Source organism: Sus scrofa, chromosome 3, assembly GCF_054392235.1.
Source record: "Sus scrofa isolate SSC_HxYL_T2T_F1_AM1 chromosome 3, Sscrofa_HxYL_maternal_Yorkshire_Landrace_v2.0, whole genome shotgun sequence".
Taxonomy (NCBI): Eukaryota; Metazoa; Chordata; class Mammalia; order Artiodactyla; family Suidae; genus Sus; species Sus scrofa.
The window spans coordinates 31,614,025-31,641,637 of NC_139385.1; the positions used below are offsets into that span (position 1 = coordinate 31,614,025).

Below are 27,613 nucleotides of genomic sequence, written 5' to 3' on the forward strand. Positions count from 1 at the left end.
CCTCTGTACAATGGGCTAGGGAAAGGAATATAACTGCAACTGTAATATTAATCAATTCACAGGAACAGCTTTCCCACGCCAGCTGATGGCTTGGAAAAGTGAATTTACTCAGGATTACAGAAGGAAAGAAAGGAATCTCGGCGTCAGTTCCACTAGACACCACAAGGGGGCGGTACCCATCCACGTTCCAGTTTTCCAGTTCCCGGACTCTGAGGAGGGGTCGTCTCGCAAATGTCTAAAGATCGTCTCCTGAGTGCCAGACCCTATTCCAGGCGCTGAGGATACGTCAGCCAATAAAACCGGGAATTTTTCGGTTTCGTGGTACTTCTCCATTTTTCCTTAAACTTAAGATGAGTTGTTTGGAAAGATGCAGGTCCGAGTGGTACGTCGCCTGACCATAGAAAACCGCCTTGGCCTGGCCGCAGGCTCGAAGGTAGGGATGCGAATATCTGAAAGGTCAGTGCTCCCCAAAGATCAGGGTCTGCAGCTGTCCCCAGAAGGGAGTGTTATTCGGCAACCCACCTTCCTGCGTACCTCCCCCTGTTGTGTCTTGTAGGGCCAAGATGGGGTGGGGGTGGGGGTGGGGGCGTCTTATCCACAGCACAGAGGGGTCCTCAAAGTTCTGGGGACTTTGGAAGGAAGACCTGGGGAAGCTGGTCTGAAGCTGGAGAGCAGCTCCCAGGCCGGGTAGGCTCATGCTGACCTCGGACAGGAGCCAGACTCTGTGTCGAGGACCCAGCCGCCCTGAACCACTTTCTTCGAGCAGGTCCCGTGGCTACCCCATGGGCGCGCGTCCCTCCTGTGCCCTGAGCGTCTGCGGAGTGCCAGGTGTGTGCGCAGGGAGATCGTGGACGAATGCGTGTGATGTGTGTGGCGGCGGTGGTGGGATCTTGAGCATGGACCCATGTGAGGAGTACTCCGTGGACGTTCGAGTATGTTTGGGGGCGGCCAAGGACGCGGGTGTAGGGCTCAGGATACGTGAAGGGACAAGAGTCCTTTGGGAGGGGCGAGGATTTAGAGTGTGCCCAGGCGGGAAGGGGCTGCCTGGTTGGATACTGGGGCATTTGTGACTTTGGAAGGAGCGCGGCGGAATCCTCTCTGCGCCCCGGCTCTTGCTGGGATATAGTGGGGAAGTCTCTGTTTAGGAAGCCACGTAGGAGAATGTGCTGAGCTGGGGGGCTCCGTGTGTGTGTTTCCGCAAGTACATCAACCTGCGGATGTGTCCGGCATGTCCAGACTGCTTATGGGCGCACTGTGGATATGCAGGGAGTATTCTCGAATCGGGGACGCTGCAGGGGGCTCGTCTCACAGCGCCGCCGGCCAAGAGCGAGGAGCTTGAGCGGAATTCAACTGGGAACAAGCAGCCCTGCGGCGGCCCCGCCGGGGGCGGGGCTCGGAGGCTCCGGGGGGCGGAGCTCCAGGGGGCGGGCCGGCTGGAGGGGCGGGGTCGTGGCGGCTGCAGCTGCGCTGGCCGGGCCAGGGGGCGCCTCGCGCGGCAGCGGCTCCTGAGTGCGATGCAGTGAGGCCGGACAGGCTGGCGGGCGGGCGCGCGCGGGGCTGGGGCCACGGCGGCGCTGCAGAGATGTGACTAGAGCCGAGGGCCAGCGGGAGCGTCGGCGCTTCGGGGCCGCGGGGGTCGGTGAGTGCGAGCGGCGCGGGTGGGGTGGAGGCGCTGCGGGGACCCCAGAAACTTTTCCCGCCCGGACTTGGGAGGGTTGAGGTGAGGTCTGCTTCTGTGCTAAGGCCCCCCAAGGGGTTAATCTGCTGGGTGAGATGGGGGATTGGAGGGGGGGACTACAGTGCCAAGAGAGAGAGGAGCCGCAGAGGGTGGGGTGGGGGGGTTGGGACCTTTCGGGGGGAGGGGTGTACCCGGACCGGGAGGAGATCCAAGTCCCTGAGGAGGGTCCTGGGGCCACCAGAGGCAAAGGTCAACTGGGAATGTAAAGGAGCCCAGCCGTGCCCGGGTGATTTGTGAGGGCAGCCGCGGGCAGGTTTGGGGGCTGCGTGGCAAGCCGGTGGGCCCTGACCACACGCAGGGCAGACGGAGCTGGGGGCACAGGGGCCGAGCTTTGGGGTTGAGCTGCCGCACCTGCCGCAGGGGCTAGGGGCCAAGCTCCCAGCCGGCCGTGGCTGCGCACTACGGGACCAAGAGGGGGACACTGCAGGCCAAAAGAGGCAGAGCTGAGACCTGGGACCGGGGGACAATTGAGGGGCAGCTGCATACAATGGCGGGGGAGAGGGGTCGGCTAGCTTTTCTGTTCCAGCCTGGCTAGAGGTGAGCCAGCCCAGTGCTGCATCCCCACCCCTTGGCGGACACGGGGTTCCAGTCCTCTGCATCCCAGGTTCCTTACTGCTTGCACCCGCCTTGGCGGGCTGGGGGGTGGGGTGGGAGGGAGCTGGTTAACTAGCCAGGGAGGGGGGTGCCGACCTTGCTCCGGAGGAGGACTCTAGCACAGCCGGAAGGTTCTTTCCCTAGCTCTGTCACTCCCAGGCCTCGCCAATACCACCTCCCACCCCCCACTCCGCAACTTGTCCCCAGTTCGCTAAGGGGCGGCTCCTTGGAGCGCGGACAAAGGCCCCTGGAGCGTGGCGGGCAGCGGCGTCCCCGCCTGGGGCCCCGGGCCACGCGCCACATTGGCTGCTCAACTGCACCAGGTTGGGGGGGGGCACCTGAGCAAAGAGAGCCCTGGAGGAACTGGGGATCCTTGCAAAGACTAGAGAAGTAGGGGAGGGACCTGGCACAAAAGCCTTGGAACTTCAGCGGAGGAATCTTGATTCGGAAGTTTCCCCAGGGGTGGGGGCTTTCGGGGGAATTCAGAGCTGGAGTGAAACTGCCAGCAAACGGCATGTAAATAGAATGCAAATCGGCATCTGTGGCTGGGGAGTCCTCCCCCCGGCGAATTTTGCATGGAGACTGTGGAGTTTCCTATTTGTTCCCTGCTGTCTGGACAGGGGTCAGCTGAGTTGGGAAGTGAAAAGATGGAAGGGGAGGGAGTCGCCATTTGGGACGCGGGCAGCAGCCAGACAAGCAGTCTTGTTAGAAAGAGAAGCTCCAAATCTTTATGGATTCATGTGTTATTTCAATAAATGCGCCAGCCGGATGTGCCCAAAGTGGGTCTGGGGCGCTACAGTGTACGAAATGGATAAACCCCTGCTCCTAGGGCCCTAGGGAGGTGGGTGAACCCTAAATAAGTAACTAAATTGTAAGTGGGTCGAACTTCCGATGGGGATAAGGGCTGCCGGGAAAATGAAACAGCGTGATGTACTATAGAGGGACAATGGTACCTGGACATAAGGGCAGACGGTTCAGGAGAGTGACATTTTGATGGAGCCCGGAGAGATGAGGGCCCTACGACCAGCGATCGTGGGGTCGGGGGAGACCGAACCAGGCAGAAGGCACTGCGAGTGCAAAAGCTTGGAAGTGGGAAAGAGCTTAGAGGAAGTGAACAAAGGCCATTGTGGCTGGAGCTCGTAGGCAGATGTGGAGAGTCGGGGGCGGCGAGGGGATGGTAGCGACCGGCCAGACGTTGATCTTCATTCGTGACCACGGAAGGGAGTTTAGGTTTTACTCTCCTTGGGCCAGGGAACCCTCGCAGGGTTTGGAGCGGGAAGCCATGAGCTCTGATTTCTCAAAGCTCTCCTGACCTCAACGAGGAGACGAAAAGCAGCTCCCCTTTCATCCTGCCTCGGGGGATGGCGAGACGCTGGGAGCCTCCTCCGTCCAACCAGTGGGGACCGCTTTGAGCCTGGCCAGCCCTGTGAGCCTACGCCAGGGGTGGGTCCGGTTTTAAAATCCACTCCCCACTTTTAGGCAGTTTGTCTGCCCTGAGCGGGCCCCCACCCGGAGCCTGCAGCCCCAGAAGCACTTTCACGCAGAGCTTCCTGGGGGTTCTGAGTTAGTCACATTTTCTTCTGAGAATTACAGCCCCAGAGGAGCCATCCACCCTGAAAGGGGCAGCCGAGGATGCAATTTGCATTTAAATGATTGCTTTTATTTACAGGATTGGAGCTGCTTTGCATATTTATTCATGGATCGTGGTGCCTGTGTTCTGGCCACCCTGTTTACAAACCTGCTAAGGGTTCTTAAATTTGAGAGCCCCCAGATAGGCTGGTGGTCTGGGCGGCGGTGGGAACTGAAGATTATGAGATGGTGTAACTTGGGAAAGATAGGAAAGGGTGAGATGGCAGGTCTGGGAAAGAGTTTAAAGTCAGGAAACACTGTAACAGTTTCATCCCTCCGGAGCAGGAAATAGGCCGGTGGCTATAACGGGAGTGGGCAGGAACCGAGTGTAACGCTGAGGTGCGTGGGGTGACTGGCCCGGCGGCCTCATCCTGGCCCTCTGCCAAACACGGGGGAGTCCAGGCAGGGGTGCAGTGGCCTTGAGGTCAGGAGTTGGGACAAGTGGGTTCTAGTCCCAGTTTGGCCCACGATGCCAGGAAACCCCTGGCCAAGTTACATCACCTCTTCATGTTCCCAGTAGGACAATGAGACTCGTGATTGTCTTTGTGATAAGCAGGGACCCGGTGCTCCCTGCGTGCCAGGCTCCGTGCTGAGTACTTTCTAAGTACAGTTCACGTCAGCCTTGTTTTTACAGAAGAAGAGACTGAAGGTCTGAGAAGTTCTGCCCAACATCACACGGGTCCCTCTGACTTTCCTTGAACAGAGCTCTTCCTCTCTTGGGGAGCCTTACGGCAGTGTCAGTTCTGTGCCATCAGGTACCGAACTGCTAAACATGCCCAGGGCTATGAAAGCGCCTCCAGAGTTGCTTAGTTTTGCTTTCCCTTCCATTCTTGAGCGCCTCCCACCTTCTTTCGAGAAGGTGGGTTTAAGATGCTTCTGGTAGCACAAGGCGAGGCAGGTCAGAATGGCATGGTCCAGGGAGGTTTTGTACATCTCGTATCTCGGTTCGTGTGGGTGGGTGGGAAGATTCCCCAAAAAATGGTTTGTGTCTGGTTTCTGGGTATCCTGGCTCTGACTTCTCAATGGGTACACTGGTTTCGGGGCACCCAGGCTGGCTTGGGGTCCTCTCACCCCGGTTCCCCCCTGGAAAAACCACCCTCACAGTGAGGCTCCTATTTGGAGCACGTGCTTAGGGACCAGGAGATTTGGGGAGTCTCCAAGGTAGACCACCCCCAGAGGCTTCTCCCCTTCACATCATCACCTCAGGGACCTCTTTGCTTGATAAGTGACGAGGAAGGCTGGAAACCGGTGGTAGACAAACATACCTGGGTGAGCCCTGGTCCAGCCCCATCTCCGTAGCAACTGCCCCTCCTGGAAAAGCTGAGTCAGAAAAGTTCACAACCTCAAAGCATTTGCCAATCTTTTTTTTTTTTTTTTTTTTTTTTTTTTTTTTTTGCTTTTTAGGGCCGCACCCGTGGCATATGGAAATTCCCAGGCTAGGGGTCCAATCAGAGCTGGAGCTGCCGGCCTACACCACAGCCACAGCAACACCAGATCTGAGCCGCGTCTGTAACCCACACCACAGCTCATGGCAACGCTGGATCCTTAACCCACTGAGCAAGGCCAGGGCTCGAACCCGAAACCTCATGGTTTCTAGTCAAATTCGTTTCCACTGTGCCACAATGGGAACTCCCGCCAATCTTTCATTTATTTAACAGGCATGTTATTTACTATATAAGTACTTATCCCATGTTAACTGTTGTTCTAAACCCTAGTTATTAATTATCTCAATCCTCACGGGAACCCTACAAGATAGGTATTATTGTCCCCATTTTGCAGATGAGGAAACTGAGGCAAGTAAGGTTAAGTCAGCTGTCCCAGGATCACAGGGTTCTAGCAAGTGCCAGGGGCATAAACCGGAAATTTATGCCAAGCTTGGTGGGGATCCAGGGCTGGAAGAACCAGCCCTGCCTGTGGCCTTCAGGCATCCAGGGCTGCCCTTCTTACCCAAGGAATCTTGCCTGCATTCCTCCCAGCCTCTGCAGGTCCCGGCTTGTGAGAAATGAAGCGTGCTGTTCCACCACCTGCCCGTGGCTTCTGGCCCCTCTGCGGGGAGAGTGTGTGTGCGCGTGTGTGTGCGATGCAGTGTATTTAAGAGCATCTGAATGAGTCACATTTCTGGGAGCCTGGCTGGCAGCAGAGTAATTAGTATGTGAGCCGAGTCTTGCGCGTTCATCACATTATTCATTACTCCTTTTGAGGAGTTGCACGCCTACATCCCACAGGTTTGTTGCCATATATTCATCCCGTCCCAATCAGCCTTGCTGTGGGGCTGACTCCAAACCTCTAATCTGGTGTCGTGCAGTTTAAGGTTCCTGGAGAGCTGCTCCAAGCTCAGCAGGGGGAGTTCCCAGGTGGCTGAGGTGGCAGGATGGGGCTTACCTGATGGTGGGTGCAGGGGAGCACAAGTGGGCACCACCTGCTGGGGCTGGGGCAGGGGTGGTGAGGTGGAAGGTGCTGGGGCAGGGGCAGGGGTGGTGAGGTGGAAGGTGCTGGGGCAGGGGCAGGGGTGGTGAGGTGGAAGGTGCTGGGGCAGGGGCAGGGGTGGTGAGGTGGAAGGTGCTGGGGCAGGGTCCTGGCTCCTGCGCTGCGTGTATCCCTGCTTCTCCGATCTCAGTGCACCCCAGCATCTGTGCATACCTGGAGCTCGCCGTAAGGCTGTGGAAACCCAGGTAGCTAGGCTCACTTGGGAGAGTCTGCATTTTGTAAGTTCTCGGGCAATGCTGTTGCTGCTGCTGCTGCCAGACCGGGGATTGAACTTCGACTGAAACCCTCTCAAGCTCTCATTCCCTTCCTCCATCAAATGAGAGTGAGAGCATCTCCCGGCTGGGTGATGTGACAATTGAGACCATGTTTATCTGCTCATTCATTCAGCACCTGGGCTGTGAGCCCTGCCCGTTTGCCAGGCACTGAGGAGTTGGTGCAGAATAAGACAAGGGCGGGGTGGGTGGAGGCAGACCAAAAGAGTAATAAAATAAAATCATTGAAAACTGCGGCACATGCCATGAAGATAAAGATCAAGAGTATAGAGCATAGGGCTCTATACTTCCGCTGTGGTGCGGTGGGTTAAGAATCCAACCGCAGTGGCTCGGGTCACTGTGGAGGCTCAGGTTCAATCCCCTCCCAGGCACTGTGGGTTAAATGATCCTGCGTTGCCACAATTGCAGCTCGGATTTAATCCCTGGCCCGGGAACTAGCATGTGTTGAGGGTAAAAAAAAGTGGGGGGAGTTTCTGTTGTGATTCAGTGGGTTAAGAACCCGACATAGGATGTGGGTTGGATCTCTGGCCTCATTCAGTGGGTTAAGGATCCGGCATTGCTGTGGCTGTGGCAAAGGCCTGCAGCTCCAGCTCTGATTCGACCCCTTGCCCGGGAACTTCCACAGACATGTGTGGCCATAAAAAGACCGAAAAGAAAAAAAAGAAAGAAAGTAGAGAGCATAAAAGGGCAGAAAGGACCTAATTTATAATTTAGATAGATGAGCCAGCAAAGGGCTTACAACGTGACATTTCCAGAGCCCTGGTCTGTAGTAAGAGTCCAGTAACAATAGCACAATTGTTTGTCCTCTGGCTCCACTGCTTTCTAGCTGTGTGACCTTGGACAGGCCAACTATCCTCTCTGTTTTATTTCCTGTAAACCGGAGATCGTAAACACGCTTGCTTCATGGTGTCATTGCCCAGATTCTAAGGCGCTGATATATGTGACACGCCTAGACGAGGGCCTGGAGCATAGTAAGTGCTGTAACTGTCATTGTCATGGGCACTATGACAGAGATAGAAAACTCTGAGGGGCAATTCTGAACCCCTTAGAAATGCCACTTCATTCTGGGCGGTGGTGTGTAGCCCTCCTCCGGATCATCTTGGACCTTGTTCTGTAGAACAATGGCTGTCACCTTCATGCGCATCCTCAGCAATGATAATGACCCGCTTGGGACAACTGGGCCCTCGCAGAACCCCTGGCTGCCTAGATGTGAGTAGGGAGGACTTCCTGGAAGAAGAGGGCCACATCCTGCTGGAGGTATAGAAGAACCTCGTTGTTGGCAAGTAACATAAACCCAGATCAAACTGGCTTAATCCAAAAAAGGGAAGTTCATTGGCCGATGGAACGGCAGGAACCTGGGAATCTGGCTTCAGGCATAATCGAATCCAGCCTTTCATTGTATTCAATTCTGGACCCTCCTTTGGCCATTTCCTCTGGGTCAGCTTTACTCTCTGACGGGCTCTTTCCCTGTGATGGTAAATAGGTCCTTTCCAGCTCCAGGTGTCTATTAGCTTATCCACCCCAGTTGATAAGACCTCTTTCCAGTTAATTCTGGGAAATATCGTGAGACTGATTCTCCCGCGGTCTAGTTGGGGCCACACGCCTGTCTGTGAACCAATCAGTGTGCCAGGAGGGTGGGATAAACGCTCTGATTGGCCAGGCCTGTGGTCAGGTGCTAGCAGCTAGGGCTTGAGGGGGCTCTCCCGAGGAAAATCAGGAGATCTGTGCAGAAATTGGAGAAATGAAGCCGGGCAACAGGAGTAGTGGCTGTCCCAGGAGAGGAGTCTACCCTGAGGAATGAAAGCAGAAAGCAAGCGTGTATCTATCTATGTCCCACATCTGCTGGAGACCTAGGCCACGATCAGAAGAACTGCACAATTTCAGAAGCTTGGTGGCCATCTTGCTGTTTATCTTCCACCTTGGCTTCCTGTTGTAGTTGGAAGGCCAATTGGGATGGGGTGGGGAGGAGCTGGTGGAACCAAGTCCCCCCAGTTGGTGTAGGGGACCTGGAGAGAGGAGATCCCCCCCCAGAGAGTGAGTGAAGGAAGCTAAAGAAGGGCAGGGTTTTGTTTGTTTGTTTTGCTTTTTGGGGCCGCACCTGCGGCATATGGAGGTTCCCGGTTTAGGGGGTCCAATCAGAGCTACAGCTACCGGCCTACGCCCAGCCACAGCAACTCAGGGTCCAAGCTGCATCTGGGACCTACACCACAGCTCACAGCAACACCAGATCCCTTACCCACTGAGCGAGGCCCAGGATGGAATTGGCAATCTCAGGGTCCCTAGTCAGATTCCTTTCCACTGCGCCACGACAGGAAATCCCTTTTCTTTTTTTTTTTTTTAATTAAAGTGTAGTTGATTTACAGTGTTGTGCCAATTCTGCTGTATAGCAAAGTGACCCAGTTATACAATATATACACATTCCCTTTCTTTTATTACTTTCCATCATGGTCTATCCCAAGAGACTGGGCATAGTTCCCTGTGTAGGACCTCCTTGCTTATCCATTCTACATGGAATAGTTTTGGGGTTAGTTGCATCTACTAACCCCAGATGCTCAGTCCATCCTACTCCCTCCCCTCTCCCCCTTGGCAACCACAAGTCTGTTCTCTATGTCTGTGAGTCTGTTTCTGTTTTGTAGATAGGTTCTTCTGTGCCATAGTTTAGATTCCACATACAAGCGATATCATATGGTTTTTGTCTTTCTCTTTCTGACTGACTTCACTTAGTATGCGAATCTCTAGTTTCATTCATGTTGCTGCAAATGGCTTTATTTCGTTCTTTTTATGGCTGAGTAGTATTCCATTGTGTATATGTACTGTATCTTCTTAATCCATGCATCTGTCAATGGACATGTAGGTTGTTTCCATGTCTTGGCTATTGGGAATAGTGCTGCAGTGAACATAGGGGTGCATGTGTCCTTTTGAATTACAGTTTTGTCCAGATATATGCCCGGAGTGGGATTGCTGGATCATATGGTGATTCTATGTATAGTTTTCTGAGGAACCTCCATGCTGTTCTTCATAGTGGTTGTAGCAACTTACATTCCCACCAAGAGTGCAGGAGGGTTCCCTTTTCTCCACACCCTTTCCAGCATTTGTTATTTGTAGGCTTATTAATGATGGCCACTCTGACCAGTGTGAGGTGGTACCTCCTTGTAGTTTTGATTTGCATTTCTCTAACCATCAGTGATGTTGAGCATCTGTTCATGTGCCTACCAGAAGGCCAGGTCCTTGCAAGGAAAGAGCGTGGAATGCAGGCCTGAGGCTGAGAGGCCTGGCTGGTTTCCTGGCTTCTTCCTCATCAACACTGCTCTCAAGCGTGTAAACCAGGCTTTCTTGGCCTCAGCACGGCAGGCACGTGAGGCTGGATAATTCTTTGTGTTGAGGGCCATCTTTTACATGGTTAGATGCTTAGCACCTTCCCCGGACTCAACCCGCTCCCATGCCAGTTGTACCCCGTCTCCCCAGCTGTGACCAAAAATGACCCTGGCCATGGTCAGGTGTCCCCTGGGGTCAGAATCACTACTACTTGAGAACCACTGGCCTAGGGGGTGTGTGGGGAGAGGGTTAGCGGATAACTCCAAAAGCACTTTCCTATGTGTCGCCCTCCCAGCCACCCTGGGGGGAGACTGGCTGTGACCTGGAGAGGCTGCTTGGGGTGTGTCCTATTGTCACTTGTTGATAAGCCTCTTAATCACGCTCGCAGTTGATGAGAAGTCTGGGGGAAATCCAGTGCTGTGTCAGGGCTGTTGGAATTTTGTTCCAGCAGAGCTGGTTCTTTTTTTTTTTTCTTCTTTGTTTTTTTGTTTTTTGTTTTTTTTGTCTTTTTAGGGCCGCACCCACGGCATATGGAGGTTCCCAGGCTAGGGGTCCAATTGGAACTGCAGCTGTCGGCCTACACCACAGCCACAGCAACATGGGATCCAAGCCGAGCCTGGGACCTACACCACAGCTCATGGCAACACCAGATCCTTGACCCACTGAGCGAGGCCAGGGATGGAACCCATGTTCTCATGGAGCCTGCTCAGATTTGTTACTGCTGAGCCACGACGGGAACTCTCAACATACCTGGTTCTTAAATTTTGATTCCCAGTGTGCTCTTGTGACAAGCAGCTCTGACCAGGACAGTGTTTTTCCAGAAGAGGTAGGATAGGCCAATGGGTATGTGACCTGAGTGCCATTGACAAGTATTTCAATGTCTTGAGTTTTCTTTTAAGTGATTCAATTTCAGGGACTCAGTGAGTAGTCTGTTAAGTAGGGGTGTGTAGACAAAATAAGCATAAATAGCTGAGGAGACACTCCGGTGGCTGATGTGGCAGGGCCACAAATAGTGGCTGGACTATGGGCCCGATTGCCAAGGGCTGGGATGCTTGTTTAAGGAGCATCTGTTGCAGGACGCCCCATGTTCCCAGCCAGCCTTTTCTCATCTATAGGCCAGGGAGCCGGGCTGTATAGCGCCAGGCTCCTTCTCCTTCAGCAGCATCAATAATTTATCCCGAGCAAGGCAGGATCCGGGCTGCTCACTGTATCTCCTAAAGGAGCAGAGAGAGAGGTGGTCAATACTGCATTTACTTAAGAAAGCCCCAGGGGTGTGCTGAGCTGCCCAGAAGGTGGCTGGTTACAACCTCCCTGTGGGTGGAGCTAAGGCTGGCTTGAGAGCCCTGGAAGCACCTCGCAGCCCCTGTGGCTTTCCCAAGGCCAGGCTCCCTCCAAAAACAAGGAGCTGGTGGCAGTGGCTAGAGGAAAGCACCCAGGGTGAGGAGTCTTGTTCACTCGGCGTTTGGGAAGCATCTCCTCTGTGCTTCCTCGTGATTTTTCCGTCAAGGGACATTGATAGGGTCTAAAAATTTGGTGGTGGTGGTGGGGTGTCACAATTGGGGGAGGGTGTGTGCATCAGTCCCCTAGTGGGTAGAGGCCAAGGATGCTGCTAAACGCCTTGCAATGCCCAGGACAGGACAGGACGTATCAGATCCCAAGCGTCCATAATTTCAAGGTTGAGAAACCCTGGTCCACGCTGATGAGCAGGACAGGGTCCCAGCCCCCCTGCAGCTAGGGATGTAGAAAGACAGGAAGGGAGGAGAGGAGGAAGCGACGGGAGAAGCAAAGGCAACAGGCAAAAAGATGACAGGATTAGAGCCAAGAAGAAACAGGAGAGCAGCGCTGGTCGAGGGGGATGGGGCTGTGACCTTGGCCAAGGTCTGAGTGGATGGCATGGGTCTGAGACCGGTGATGGGGGAAGGAGCAGTTTTCCTTGCGGGTGGGGGGTGGCGGGGGGGGGGGGTGTAAGGAGGGGCTGGCCCGGGCTGCTGTGTAGACCTCCTTGCTGGGGGCTGCACGGAGATCTTTGTGGGGGTGGGGGGTGTGAGGAGCGAGGGAACGCTTCTAAGAGCTGAGTGGTGTGACCTTGGCCAAGTGTCCCAGCCTCCTCAAGACTGTTTTGGCACCAGTGTGAGGACTGGATCCGTCGATGCCTGGCCAACGGTGAGTCACCGGTAAATGCCAGCTGTTACCACTGAGACGCTGAAGCGGGTTTGCGGGCTCTTCTCCCTGCGCAGTGCTCAGCCCCCCGACCATCTCTTTAAAATTCCATTGTATTCTTGTATTTTTGAAGAGGTTGGACACGGCCTCAAATTCAAAGACGATGAAAGCGTGTTCGGAGAAAGCGAGTCTCCCTCCCCTCCTCTCTGCCAGCCACTAGCGGTGATCGTTCCTGGCGGGTTGGTCACTGTGCCAGGCCGAGGGCGAAGGCGGGAGCTTTCCTCCCCCTCCCAACCCTATGCCGGGCTGTGCTGCCTGGAGGAAGGGGCACTTTTTTTCCTGACATGTCCCAAGGCGCCACATGGGCTGGTGGGTTTGAAGTGAGGTGGGAAGTCTTATGACGAATTGGTCTTTTCCCCTCCCCCGCCCAACTTTTCTGGACTGTTCGTGGTGTCAGAGAGAAAGATGAGACCCCACCAGGTGCTCGCCTTCCTCCTGCTCTTCGTGATCGCCTCCGGGGCCTCTGAGAACGCCAGCACTTCCCGGGGCTGCGGGCTGGACCTCCTCCCTCAGTACGTGTCCCTGTGCGACCTGGACACCATCTGGGGCATCGTGGTGGAGGCCGTGGCCGGGGCGGGCGCCCTGATCACGCTGCTCCTGATGCTCATCCTCCTGGTGCGCCTTCCCTTCATCAAGGACAAGGAGAAGAAGGACCCTGTGGGCCTCCACTTCCTCTTCCTCCTGGGGACCCTGGGCCTCTTTGGGCTGACATTCGCCTTCATCATCCGGGAGGACGAGACCATCTGCTCCGTCCGCCGGTTCCTCTGGGGCGTCCTCTTCGCGCTCTGCTTCTCCTGCCTGCTGAGCCAGGCGTGGCGCGTGCGGAGGCTGGTGCGCCACGGCAAGAGCCCTTCCAGCTGGCAGCTGGTGGGCATGGCCCTGTGCCTGATGCTGGTGCAGGTCATCATTGCCATCGAGTGGCTGGTCCTGACGGTGCTGCGCGACGCGAAGCCCGCCTGTGCCTACGAGCCCATGGACTTCGCCATGGCCCTCATCTACGACATGGTCCTGCTCGTGGCCACCCTGGGGCTGGCCCTCTTCACGCTCTGTGGCAAGTTCAAGAAGTGGAAGCAGAACGGGGCCTGCCTCCTGGTCACCGCCTTCCTCTCCCTGCTCATCTGGGTGGCCTGGATGACCATGTACCTTTTCGGCAACGCCGAGCTGCGGCAGGGAGACGCCTGGGGCGACCCCACCTTGGCCATCACGCTGGTGGCCAGTGGCTGGGTCTTTGTCATCTTCCACGCCATCCCGGAGATCCACTGCACCATCCTGCCGGCCCCGCAGGAAAACACGCCCAACTACTTCGACACGTCGCAGCCGAGGATGCGGGAGACCGCGTTCGAGGAGGACGTGCAGCTGCCTCGGACCTACATGGAGAACAAGGCCTTCTCGATGGACGAACACAATGCAGGTAAAGTGGGCGCCGCCCCGCCGGCCGAGGCCGCTCCTCCCCAAAGGCTCTCTCCTCCCTCCCGTGGGGCTCGGGGGCCTGGGGACCGTCCTGACAGATCAGAGCCCACGACAATTGCCCCCTGTGCTGAAACTGGCCTCGACACGCATTCTTTTTTTATTTTTATTTTTTGCCTTTTAGGGCCACACCCACAGCACATGGAGGTTCCCAGGCTAGAGGTCCAATCAGAGCTACCACTGCCAGCCTACACCACAGCCACAGTAACGCCGGATCCGAGCCGCATCTGCAACCTACATCACAGCTCATGGCAACATCAGATTCCCCAACCCACTGAGCGAGGCCGGGGATCGAACCATGTCCTCATGGTTCCTAGTCGGATTCATTTCTGCTGTGCCACAATGGGAACTCCGAGATGAATTCTTATTTACAGTTTTTTCCTATCAACTGTCAACTATGTTAATATGAATATCCAGGCTCCTGGCTTTTCTTTTCTCTCTCTCTCTTTTTTTTTGATCACACCCACAGCATGTGGGAAGTTTCCTGGTCAGGGATAGAACGGAAGCCACGGCAGTGACAACGATGAGTCCTTAACTGCTAGGCTACCAGGGAATTCCTCTGGCTTCTTTTTTCCCCTTCTTTTTAGGGCCATACCCATGGACTATGGAAGTTCCCGGGCTAGGGATCAAATGGGAGCTGCAGCTTTGGGTCTGTGCCACAGCCAGGGCAACATGGAACCCAAGCTGCATATGTGACCTAGGCCACAGCTTGTGGCAAGGCCGGAACCCTTAACCCACTGCGTGAGGCCAGGGATCGAACCTGAATCCTCATGGACACTGCTGGGTTCTTAACCTGCTGAGCCATAGTGGGAACTCCCCTGGCCTTTTATGAAAAGCCACATGTGGGCAGTGCTGGGCTGCTGTCCCTACCTTGGCAGCAGTTGTCTAGAGCTGGCTGGAAGGTGCTGTCACTTACCTCTCACTGAGTCGTGGTGACCCTTTAGGTGGGAATTTACTTTCTTGTGCCACCTTCCCCGCCACTCCCCGTGGCTCCCTACCCCAGCAGTTGTACCATATCGACATTAAGTCCCTGGCTCCCTGGAAGAGTTTGAGTTTATAGGCCAGGTACTAGATGGAGGCAGGGGATGGTGAGGGGCAATACTTGTGTCCCCTCCCCTACCTTTGTCACCAGGGATGTATAAATTTGGGCCCTAGAATCAGACATCCGGGTTCAGAGCCTTCTTAGATGTAATGCTTCGTGTACCGTATCGAGTGAGAAGTTATGCTCTGAGGGGCTCCGGTGTGCCCAGCCTGTTGGATCTTCATCTTTTTCTTTTTTTGGTCTTTATAGGGCCGCACACATGGCATATGGAGGCTCCCAGGCTAGGGGTTGAATTGGAGCTGCAGCTGCCAGCCTATGCCACAGCCACAGCAACTCAGGATCTGAGCCACATCTTCCACCTACACCACAGCTCACGAGAACGCCAGATCCTTAATCCATGGAGTGGGGCCAGGGTTCGAACCTGTGTCCTCAGGGATACTAGTGAGATTTGTTACCACGGAGCCACAACGGGATCTCCTGGATGTTCATCTTGGTTGGGCTCCTCTGAAAGCAGAGCCTGAGGAGTTCCCGTTGTGGCTCCGTGGGTTAAGAACCTGACGTGGTGGCTGTGAGGACATGGGTTCCATCCTTGGCCTCACTCAGTGGGTTATGAATCCGGCATTTCCGTGAACTGGGGTGTAGATCGCAGATGTGGTTCAGATCCCCTGTTGCTGTGGCTGTGGCGTAGGTTGGCAGCTACAGCTCCCATTCGACCCCTAGCCTGGGAACTCCCATATGTCGCAGGTGCAGCCGTACAAAGGAAAAAAAATGCTTTGTCTCAGTTACCTAAAGATTTATCAGGAGTTCCAGTAACAATAGCAGCAGCAGCAGGTAATAATTACCCAGCATAGTCATCATGCCGGGCACTAGTCTGTGCCTTAACTTGTGTTATCTTATTAGTCCACACCTCTGCCTGATAAGACAGGGCCTGTTTTTTTGTTTTGTTTTGTTTTGGTTTTTGGTTTTTTTGTTTGTTTCTTTTTTGTCTTTAGGGCCGCACCCGCAGCCTATGGAGGTTCCCAGGCTAGGGGTCCAAGTGGAGCTGTAGCCGCTGGCCTACACCACAGTCATAGCAACGTTGGATCCTTAAGCCACTGAGCCAGGCCAGGGATAGAACCCACATCTTCATGGATACTCGTCAGGTTCGTTAACCACTGCGCCACGACAGGAACGGCCGTAGGGCCTGTTATTACTCCCATCTTATAGGTAAATAAGTGGAGGCTGTAGGGGGTGCAGTTTGGCCCGAAAACACACAGCTTGGAGGTGGCCCCTTGCCAGACCGTCATGGTCCCCTTTTCTGTGACGCTCCCCCAGACACCTGGGCCTCGCTGCCTGGTTGATGGTACCAGGAAGTCAGCCTCGTTGGCTTGAGGGACAAGGCCCGGAGCACAGCCCGCCCACCTGCTCCGGGCAGGGAGAAGCACATCGAGCCACTAGGTCCTTAAGGGCACCTCCCTGCCCTCCTCCCCACCAGGATGTGCCCAGCTGCCTGCGCACCCCTGCTCCCGACCAGACCCACAGGATGGACTGAGACAGCCTCACCCCCACCCCCTGGCAGGGAGAGTCGGAAGTCCTGGTGTGGCCTTTATCACAGCGGTGCCTTCTTACGGGAAAACCCCAGGCCAGCAAGGCTGTGTTTGTCCAGCGATTTGGCAGCGCTGAGCGGCAGCTCCGGTAGGGCTGGCTCCCAGGGTTGCCAGGAAGAGGTGGGGGTTGGCACCGGGGTCTTCGCTGAGCACGTGATGCCAGAGGCCAGGCCCCTGGCCAGTTCCTGGGGTCCTGGTGGAGCCACCTCTTCCTTGGCTTCTCCTGGAATAGGAACCTCTTCATTTGAGATCCATGGACCCCCCCCATCGGATCCCACAGATGACAGGAACTCCTGAAATGGATGTAAATTTGTATATATTCATTGGGGAGTAAACTTAGTCTGTTGCTGTGTCAGATTCTCAAAGCCCTTTGCCATCCCCAGAAGGCTGAGAACCAGTGCTGTTGAACCTGAGGGTCTAGTCTGTCTGCAGTGAAAGAGGGATGTTAGAACTACCCAAGTATTAGGGTCTTCAAAAGTAGGGATGGCTATGGAGACCCCACTGTGGAGCAACAGGATCAGCAGTGTCTCTGGAGCTACCTGGTACTCAGGTTTGATCCCTGACCTGGCACAGTGGGTTGGGGACTGGTGTTGCTGCAGCTGTGGTGTAGGTTGCAACTACGGCTCAGATCTGATCCCTGGCCCGGGAACTCCATAAGCATCCCCCCCCCCAAAAAAAAGCAGGGATGGCTAACCTTTCCTGGGTGCTTAGCACAGACCAGGGACCGTTCTGAGCATTTTAGCAGCTAATCTCACTTAATTCCTGCGATAATCCAATGAGGATTATTGTAGATGGGAAACTGAGGCACAGAAAGGCTGAGGCAGAGCCGGGGTGTCAACCCAGGTGGACTGACCACTCTGCCACAGAGTTACTCTTCTTAAAGTGCTTAAATGTCCCTCATCTCATGGATGTGTCAGAATGACTGTGTGTTGAGAAGACAGGGATTATCAGTCCCATTTTACAGAGCAGGAAACTGAGTCCAGGAGTGTCAGGCAGTTTGTTCAAGCCCACTGCAGAGCCCACAGCAGTGCAATGAGGGGGAAGGTTGGTTTTTTTGAATCCCCTTACACAAACGCATCCTTTCTTGGAAAAACGCAGCCAGGACCTCATATCCTTGTAAGAGCCGGAGATCAAAGGGATTTGGGAACCGCGCTGGTACCAGCAGTGCCAGAGGTGGCACAGGGGGTGTCAGGGTGTGCCCCACACACCCACCCAGCTCTTTTTGTTTGTTTGTTTGTTTGTTTGTTTTGCTTTTTAGGGCTGCACCTGCGTCATATGGAAGTTCCCAGGCTAGGGGTCCACTAGGAGTTATAACTGCCAGCCTCCACCACAGCCACAGCAACACCAGATCCAAGCTGCATCTGAAACCTACACCACGGCTCATGGCAACGCTGGATCCTTAACCCACTGAGTGAGGCCAGGGATCGAACCTGCAACCTCATGGTTCCTAGTCGGATTTGTTAACTGAGCCACGAGGGGAACTCCACCCACCCATCTCTCTCATGTTCTGCCTTCCAAAGCCAAGGAGGTGGTTCTTCATTCCCTTCCTTTTCCAAAACAGAAATAGTTTTTTTTGTTTGTTTGTTTGTTTTTTTGTCTTTTGTCTTTTGTCTTTTTTTGTTGTTGTTGTTTTTGTTGTTGCTATTTCTTGGGCCGCTCCCGCGGCATATGGAGGTTCCCAGGCCAGGGGTTGAATTGGAGCTGTAGCCACCGGCCTACGCCAGAGCCACAGCAACGCGGGATCCGAGCCACGTCTGCAACCTACACCACAGCTCACGGCAACGCCGGATCGTTAACCCACTGAGCAAGGGCAGGGACCGAACCCGCAACCTCATGGTTCCTAGTCGGATTTGTTAACCACTGCGCCATGACGGGAACTCCCAGAAATAGTTTTACTATTTCTTCCTGATGACAAAAGATCAGCAACAACCATGTAGAAGTTGAGTAAGTGGGGAAAAAAAAAAAAATTGGAATTCCTGCTGTTGACAAAATGGGATCAGTGGCATCTCTGCAGTGCTGGGACATAGGTTCAATCCCTGGCCCGGCACAGTGGGTTAAGGATCTGGCATCGCAGCAGCTGCGGCACAGATCTGTAGCTCAGATCTGATCCCTGGCTCAGGCATTCCATATGCCGGGGGTGGCCACAAAAAGAAAAAGGGAAGGAGGAAGGAAGGGAGAGAGGAAAAAGAAAGGAAAGAAGGAAGGAAGGAAAGAAAGAAAGAGAGGAAGAAAGAGAGAAAATAATAAAAATAGCTCAAAATCCCATTGCCCAAAGGCAACTTCTGCCAACTGTTTGCTCCAGTGTTGCCGGACATATCTTGATGAGCACACACACAGCCTCTCCCTCTCTCTCTACACACACACACACACACACACACACACTCTCTCTCTCTCTCTCTCTCTCTCACACACACAACAGTCCCGTAGAGCAAGCAGTTCTTAACCTGTCTGCACCTCATAGTCTCTTGGGCAGCTTTAAACAAATTACCAGCGCCTGCCCCCTCCTTCGGATGACGTCTGTGTGGGCTTAGGTAGCTGAAGTTCTCCGAGTGCATCTCAGATGTAACCAGGTGGAAACCTCGGGTCTGAGTGGTACTCTGCACGGTGCTTGCTTAAACCAGCGGTGTATCGTGGAGGGGAGCCTTTCCAGGTCAGTGCCTGCAGAGCTCCAATACCCTTTGCATGAAGCAGAGCTTTCCAGGAGGCACCCCAGGAAAGCTGGTGAATCCTCTGCTTGCTTGATCTTAGCTGGTGAATCCTCTGCTTGCTTCTGCCTTTGCATATAATAAGTAAGTGCTGCAGTGGGAGTTCCCGTCGTGGTGCAGTGGAAACGAATCTGACTAGGAACTATGAGGATGCAGGTTCAATCCCTGGCTTCTCTCAGTGGGTAAAGGATCCAGCGGTGCCTTGGGCTGTGGTGTAGCTCGCAGACGCGGCTCGGATCTGGCGTTGCTGTGGCTGTGGTGGAGGCCAGCGGCTACAGCTCCGATTAAACCCCTAGCCTGGGAACCTCCATATGCCGAGGGTATGGCCCTAAAAAGCAAAAAAAAAGTAAGTGCTGCAGTGAACGGTCTTATCCATTCCTCTTTGTGCCCTTGATCATTAACTCTTTGCAAAAACAGATTCCTAGACATGCTTCAGAGAGTCTGCACCTTTCTTTCAATCTTGATATCTCCTGCCAGATGCCACCCTGCAAAAAGATGGACTAATTTAGTCTCCCCTGAATAGCTGTATGAGAACCCCCTTCTTCACCCACCTTGGGTGCTGTCAGACTTCTTTGAACAACCCCCCCTTTTTTTTGCATCATCCCAAGTACGTGGCTACCAAAATTCACGTGGGCCCAGACAAAGCCAGTTCCCATGAAAGGCTCACGGGGAGAGGCAAAATTGTCCTCCTGGCTAGGATTGCCTTTGTTCTAGAAACCCTACTTTGCTGGCTGGGAAACATGTGGGCATCCTCCCTTGGCATGGTGAGAGCAGCTGTGGTCGTCTTTGGGGCTGACCTCAGCCAGATTCTATTTTAGGGAACCCACAAGGGACCTTTCGCCCGGGAGCTACAGTTAGCCTTGTTTTTATTCCGTGTTTTTTTGGTTGGTTGGTTGGTTGGTTGGTTGGCTGGTTTTGGCTTTTTGCCTTTTAGGGATGCATCTATGGCATATGCAGTTTCCCAGGCTAGGGGCTAGGAGTCGAATCGGAGCTGCAGCTGCCGGCCACAGCCACAGCCCGCAGCCACGCCAGATCTGAGCCGCGTCTGCGATCTAAACCCCAGCTCACAGCAACGCCAGATCCTTAACCCACTGAGTGAAGCCAGGGATCAAACCCATGTCCTCATGGGTATTAGTCGGCTTCATTACTGCTGAGCCGCAGCAAGAACTCTCTTGCATTTTAACCAGCCAGGCTTTCAGGGTCTCTAACCTTGTAGTCCATCCCTGATATTAAGAGATGGAGGAGTTCCCGTCGTGGTGCAGTGGTTAACAAGTCCGACTAGGAACCATGAGGTTGTAGGTTCGATCCCTGGCCTTGCTCAGTGGGTTAAGGATCTGGTGTTGCTGTGAGCTGTGGTGTATGTTACAGACGCGGCTCAGATCCAGGATTGCTGTGGCTATGGCATAGGCCAGCGGCTACAGCTCTGATTAGACCCCTAGCCTGGAAACCTCCATACGCCGTGGGAAGCGGCCCTAGAAAAGGCGAAACGACAAAAAAAAACAAACAACAACAACAAAAAAAAAGAGATGGGAAGGGCATCCCCCAGGCTGGCCTGTGGCTCAGCCAAGCCCCAGCAACCACTGCTCCTTGATTTCCTTTCCCCAGCGAGACGCCAGTTATGACTTCCCCAGCCCGTCTCTTAGGAAGTATCAACAAGGCATGAGCTATGTGCTAGAAGATGAAAATACACCGAAGGATATAACACTTCAGATCACATTTTGGAAGGCGTTAACAAGGCACATTAAAAGTTCACCTTTCAAAGGAGCAAGAAAGTGTTCTTTCTTCTGTTAAGGGATCTCTCTGATCTCATTAGGCCACGGGCTATTTAAACTCTGCCCCTTGGCTTCCCAGCGGAAGGCCCAGAGTCAGCTTTGGGGGCAGGGCCAATCCAGCCTCTCTTGCATTCTCCACAGCAGAAGGCTGGCATTTAGCCTGTGGTCTTAATATTCCTGTTGGGACCTCCTGATGGGTGAGCCCCTCTTGCCTTTCAGAGCTGATCCAGGTCAGAGTAGGGTGTTAGTGAGATTCTTAAAGTTGCAAGTAATAAAAATAAAATAAAAAAGTCTGATCTAAAGCAGTTTAACCAAAACAAACAATAGCAACTAATGTACTGGAGATCAGGCTTCAGGAATGGAACCATCCAGGAGGCTCAAGGGATGACAAGATTTGGTCTCACTCCATCTCTTGGCTCTGTGAGTATCATGGCAGGCTACAGCTCCAGGCTTACAGAGTCCCCATAGAAAAGGGGACCATTTTCCAGGATGCTTGACCAAAAATCCCAGGGTTAGCTCCGATGGGACCTGATTGGCCAGGCCTAAATCACAGGCCCACTGCAAGGCCAGGGGAGGAGGCAGTTGTAGCGAGGACTTGGAGACCTAGAATGTGGGAGGGGTGTTTACCAGAGGAGAACCACAAATAACCACTGCAGAGAGGGGTCCTTTGGCCAAGGCAGCCCACAGCTGGCCGGTAGAGTCAAGCCTTTGTTTCTTTGAAGAGAATGTGTGAGAGCCAGATCCGCCCCCCTCCACAGCTGGCTGGGTCCCTGCACTAGGAGGACAGCTGTGCTGTTTGCTTTTCCCTGTCTTCAAGGAGATCTCAGCTAGGAATTGAGGCTAGCTAGGGTCCATGGACACTCACGCCCCTGGGTCCCCCCCCCAACAACCTTCTCTACTTTCCAGAAAGGGCGTCTCCTGTGTGCACATGCATGGGAGCTCAGAAGGTTCGGAGATGCTAAAGCAAAGAGGTTGTCACGAGTCTGGTCTTGGAACATGCCTTCCTCACCCTGCTTCTCTCTGCTCCGACTTCCCTTAGTTCTGTCTGGGCTGAGTTGACCCTAATGTCACTTAAAATCAAATTGCTTCTGGAGTTCCCATCATGGCTCAGCAGAAATGAATCTGACTAGCATCCATGAGGACACAGGTTCCATCCCTGGCCTCACTCAGTGGGTGAAGGATCTGGCATTGCCATGAGCTGTGGTGTAGGTCAAAGACACAGCTTGATCCTGAGTCGCTGTGGCTGTGGTGGAGGCTGGCAGCTACAGCTCTGATTCGACTCCTAGCTTGAGAACCTCCATATGCTGTGGGTGTAGCCCTAAAATGACAAAAACAAACAAACAAACAAACCCAAGTTGCTCCTAAGTAATGAAGTGTAATGGTTAAAAACATAGTATCTGGAGCCAGTATGGCGTTGGTGGTCAAGAATACAGATTCTCTTGGAGTTCCCATCATGGCACAGCAGTTAACGAACCCGATGAGGATCCATGAGGATGCAGGTTCGATCCCTGGCCTCGCTCAGTGGGTTAAGGATCTGGCGTTGCCATGAGCCGTGGTGTAGGTCACAGATGAGGCTCAGATCCCCTGTTGCTGTGACTGTGGTGTAGGCTGGTGGCTACTGCTCTGATTCGACCCCTAGCCTGGGAACCTCCACATGCTGTGGGTGCAGCCCTAAAAAAAAAAAAAAAGGCAATAAATAAATAAATTTTAAAAATTTTTTAAAAAAAAGGAAAGGATTTTTTTTGGTGCGTGTGACACAGCAGGTTAAGGATTCGATGTTGTCTCTGCAGCGGCAAGAGTTTGATCCCAGCCCAGCACAGTGGGTTAAGGATCCAGCGTTGCCGAAGCTGCCACTCAGATTTGATCCCTGGCCTGGGAGCTTCCATGTGCCTTGGGTGCTACCAAAAAAGAAAAAGGTGGATGTCTAAAAGTAAAAAAAAAAAAGGACTTCCCATTGTGGCACAGTGGTTAATGAATCTGACTAGGAACCATGAGGTTGCAGGTTCGATCCCTGGCCTTGCTCAGTGGGTTAGGGATCTGGCGTTGCCATGAGCTGTGGTGTAAGTTGCAGACGCAGCTCGGATCCCGCATTGCTGTGGCTGTGGTGTAGGCTGGTGGCTACAGCTCCAATTCGACCCCTAGCCTGGGAACCTCCATGTGCCATGGAAGCGGCCCTAGAAAAGGCAAAAAGATGAAAATAAATAAATAAATAAATAAATAAATAAAAGTACGCCGCAAATAAGAAATGCTGTTTATTCACCTTTCAGAGGTGATAAAGTGCGGACCTCTTTTGTCATTGCTTCAGATCTCCTTTCTTCCCCCCCCCCCGCCCCGTCTAGAACCCCACCCGAGTGCTGGCGCCCCTCTGTCCCCTTCCCATGAGGGTATCCCACCTCTCTCGTATATTTGAGGTCCACGTTCTCAGGGTTGCCCAGAAACCGTGCTGGACAGTGTGATGTTGAACTTGACATGAAGGGCGCTCAGCAGCGAGAAGGTCTTTGGTCAGAGGAGCCCTCCTGAGGGATGGGGGGACTCCCCTGTCATCCGTGACCCCCAGGGGCTGGGGCGGGGCGGGGCAGGGAGGGACTCCACCCAGGGTCCCCTCCCCGAGAGCCACCTCAACCCTGGATTCTGCGGACTCCCCAACCCCACGGAGACGGGTCAGGCTCCGAGAAAGCCAGAGAACAAAGTGCCTTTGTGACTTTTGTTTTGAATCTGGCTTGTGACAAGGGGGTGGGGCAGGGGGAGTTGCCTGGAGCATGGTGTGGAGGCCTGGACGAAAACAAAATTGTGTCTTTTTTTTTTTTTTCTCTTTCTTTCTGGTCTTGTGTTGCCCTTCCCTCCCTTAGCGCTCCGAACGGCAGGATTTCGCAACGGCAGTGTGGGAAACAGACCCAGCGCCCCGTTCAGAAGCAACGTGTACCAGCCCACTGAGATGGCCGTCGTGCTCAACGGGGGCACTGTAAGTATCCGGGGATGATGCTCTGGCAGGAAGCCGAGGCGCGGTCAGTGTTGGGGGATCCTCTGCTCTGTGGAGGCTGCTTTGGGGGGCCTGCAGAGACAGCGGCTCACGTTGATGCCCCCTTGCATGCAGTGCTTCCATTTTTCTTCTCTCTGTCCCCTTTCTCCACGCACGGAGCATCCACCTGTACTTAGCTGACCATCTGTAGCTTCATTGGAAAGAATCTCCCTTTCCTGGGGCCTTGTACTCCGTGGATTCTCTGGTTTCCATTATACAGACGGTGCCCCATCCACCTGCTCTCTGGGAGGTGCCTTGCGAGAAAAGCCCAGCATTATGAAACTCTGGCAGATTTTGCTACCTTCCACCTAGTGGAGCCCCCGTTGTCCCCTGCTCCCCTCTCTCTGGGCTCCAGATGAATGCTGGGTCCCCCCACCCCTCTCCCTGAAAGATTTCTTTTAAAAATTGAAGTGACGGGAGTTCCCATCGTGGCTCAGCGGTTGACAAACTCGACTAGCATCCATGAGGACGCAGGTTCAATCCCTGGCCTCGCTCAGTAGGTTAAGGATCCGTGAGCTGTGGCGTAGGTCACAGATACAGCTCAGATCCCATGTTGCTGTGGCTGTGGTGTATGTAGGCTGGCGGCTACAGCTCCGATTGGACCCCTAGCCGGGGAACCTCCATATGCTGCGGGTGCGGCCCCAGAAAAGGACCAAAAAAAAAAAAAAAATTGAAGTGATTATCATTTCTCACCTGTGAACACAGAAGCAGGTTTACTATCTGATGCCAAACAGACCTTCGTCAGAATTGTCACCCTTTACATTTTGCCTCCGTGGAACGACATCCTTTTGTTTCTCCAGCAGCCGAAACACGCCCTCTCATCCCCACATTTAATTTCCAAGCATAGCTACATGCTTCTTTCAGAAACAGCCCATGAGCCAGTTTACACCTGTAAATTGGATTCCATTCTTTATATCATGTGCCAGCTCCATAACTCAACCTGAGTTTTTTTTGGTTTTGTTTTTGTTTTTTAACTGTGATTCAGGGATGGCCTTTGATTTCTAGGGAAAACTTGGGTTTTCCTGGCCTTTGGCGCATGTGGGATACCTTGGTTTGCCCTGGTTTGGAATGGGTTCAAAGCAAGGAAGCTCAGAGATTGTATTTGTAAAGATCCCCAGCCATCCATTGGCCTGTTTATTGTTAGGTGCCAAGAAAAGCTTGGTTGCAAGCATTTGGTCTGTGTGTTATAATACAGATAGTTAGAAACTAGCCCCACCAGTCACTCTTTTAAGTTCTCCTGGTCCAGTCACATAAAAACACCTGGACTAGAGTTCCCATCTTGACTCGGCAGCAACAAATCCATGAGGACGAAGGTTTGATCCCTGGCCTTGATCAGTGGGTTAAAGATCCCCCATTGCTGTGGCTGTGGTGTCGGTCGCAGATGCGGCTCAGATCCTGCGATGCTGTGGCTGTGGTGTAGGCCGGTGGCTACAGCTCCGATTGGACCCCTAGCCTGGGAATCTCCACGTGCCACAGGTGCAGCCCTAAAAAGACCAAAAACCCCAAAAACAGCTGGACTGAGAAGTGACGTGGGCTTCTGGGTAAGGGAACTTTTGCTGGGGAGGCGTGGTTACAGAAAAGGGGAGGTGGCCTTCCCAAGAACTGGAGCATCGTAACACCTGGTGGGTGTCACTTTTCTTGGGAATGACTGAGCCCCGTTAGGAGCTGGCGAGGTAACTTATCTTGGGTACTTCGTTAACGAATGGGTTTCTGACATTGACTTTGCCACGCTCAGCGTTCTTAGCGTGTTCTTCCTGTTTCCAGATCCCAACTGCTCCGCCCACTTACACTGGAAGACACCTTTGGTGAAAGACTTTAAGTTCCAGAGACTCAGAATCTCTCTCTTACCGATTTTAGTCCCTGGCTGTGTCTTTCTGGAGGGAGAAATCGGTAACAGTAGCTGAACAAGGCCGCCTCGCAGCCAGGAGATTTGGAAATCCTCGACAGGGGATTTCGTGTAAATGTGAACGCTGCTGAACTGAAAAGCTAACACCGACTGCCCTCCCCTGCCCCCCCAGCCACCCACCCCCACACACGTCATAACCAAACCAACCTCAGACCCCGCCAACTAAAGCAAAGCTAATTGCAGATAGGATTAGGCTCCCTCAAAAATGGGGTTGGGAAGACGGTCTCATCCTCTGGGGCTACAACAGAACCTAGTTCACAGCCAGTGGGGTTAGAACAGAACCAAGTTCACGGCCAGTGGGCGAGGCTGGTGTTGGTTGAACAAGGATCTCCCCGCACCATCGCCCCTGCGAGGCCGGTGCTGGACCCCAGGCGGCCTCTTGGAGATGCTCGGTTCAGAGGAGGATGATTGGGGGCTTTCTACCGGCCTGCCTGTGGGTTTTCACATTTCAGGGGGCGGATCAGAAGCAGTTAAGGAGATTGTGGGTGTGATTCCAGGGCGAGGACCAGCCAAATCATGGCGAGATATTTATAAGCAGTGATGGGGAGAGCTTTACAAACAGTGATGGGAGAGAGATCCTGGCACGTGCCAAAGAAGAGGAGGCTCCCTGGGCATGGAAGGGACTGTCACATGCAGAAAGTGGCCACCCGCCCCTGTTCCCTCTCTGGGCCTCTCCCTCCTGCCTCCCTCCCCGGGCAGCCATCTCTCCCCTCCCTCCTATCCCTCCCCCCTCCTCCCACCTCATCAGTGTTCCTCCAGCCCTTCCCCAGTTCTGTCCCCGCATTCATGTCCAAAGCTCAAATGGGGCCAGCAGCTCAAAGCGCTCCGGCTTGGCCGGGAGGCAGATGCCATAGGAGATGTTCCCTGATGCTGTCATGTGGCCAGGGGGCAGGGGGTGGAGAGCTGGCACCTGCACTCCAGCAAGACCTCGGTGAGGTCTTGAGTCTTCGATGCGGTTGTGGTGAAAGGTCCAGGGCCGGGAGGTGCCCCTGAGGGTCTGTGGCTGCTTTGGGAGGGTGTGGGGGACATTTTTGTCTTGGTTTTCTGCGAGTTCCATGAAAATGGTTCTCTTCCAAGCCCATTGTTTCTGCCATGGTTTCCATCTGTCCTGACCAAGTCATCTCCTTTCTTTGGCGCTTTGAACATCTTGGCCATTAAAAGCCCCATGGTCTCCGCACTGTTTGGCCAGCATAATCGCTAGCAACGATTCAAAGTAAAGAGTTTTAACCTGACGGCCTGGAATGTATACATGAGGGGTGGGTCCTTTGCATATACTCTAATCACTGTATTGCTTTTTTCTATAAAACAACCCAGAAGCCTTTAACCTTTAGCAAAAATGGAAAAGGTTAGTGTTTGCGGGGAAACTGACCTGTCACTAGCCAACATGTCTGAGCTGAGTATGTTTTAATAAACCTGATTTTTCTCGAGGCCCCAGTCTGCTGTTGTCCCGTCCTCCCCCTCCCCCTCCCCCACCCCCGTCCTCGCAGGGCACCAGAGTATGGAGGCCAAGCTAGCCACCCCTGCGTGGCCTTCCGCGCGACGTTAGCGCATTTCCTGCGGTACCAGCATGGGGAAGAGGGAGCATGGCACCGACCGTGAAGCGCCCTCCCCGCCCAGAGCATGTGCTTGCTTCTAGAGAACCAGCCCCCAGCCCCCTGTGCCAAAGATGCCACTGGCTGGACTGGAAACTTGGGAGTGTTGGGTGGAGGGTGGGGGAGGGAGAGAAGCTAGGACCTGGGGTGGCAGTGGGAGCGGATGCATGTGCAGACCCAGAATTCTGAAAATCACAGACATCTCCGAACGCCTCGGTCCATTCCGGTGAAAAACGGCCGCGTTACGCGTTCTCGTGCCAGGAGACGGT

The 27,613-nt window shown here is 53.9% G+C and overlaps 1 protein-coding gene across 4 annotated transcripts; it reads left to right on the forward strand.

Moving 5' to 3' along the window:
* Nucleotides 1-189: 189 nt before the first annotated feature.
* Nucleotides 190-27,179, forward strand: GPRC5B (G protein-coupled receptor class C group 5 member B). 4 transcript variants are annotated; one of them, XM_085017446.1, is made up of 4 exons: nt 190-433; nt 12,653-13,666; nt 23,677-23,789; nt 25,611-27,179. In XM_085017446.1, exons 2-4 carry the CDS (start codon nt 12,661-12,663, stop codon nt 25,653-25,655), a joined length of 1,164 nt encoding a protein of 387 aa, XP_084873572.1. In that variant the 5' UTR covers nt 190-433; nt 12,653-12,660; the 3' UTR covers nt 25,656-27,179. The 4 variants fall into 4 exon arrangements, 3 of the variants coding, with proteins under 3 accessions (XP_084873572.1, XP_020942190.1, XP_084873571.1); XR_014840682.1 differs by lacking the exon at nt 190-433 and adding an exon at nt 1,486-1,639 and having other exon boundaries at nt 12,653-13,847; nt 22,970-23,789; XM_021086531.2 differs by lacking the exon at nt 190-433 and adding an exon at nt 1,486-1,639.
* Nucleotides 27,180-27,613: the final 434 nt, after the last annotated feature.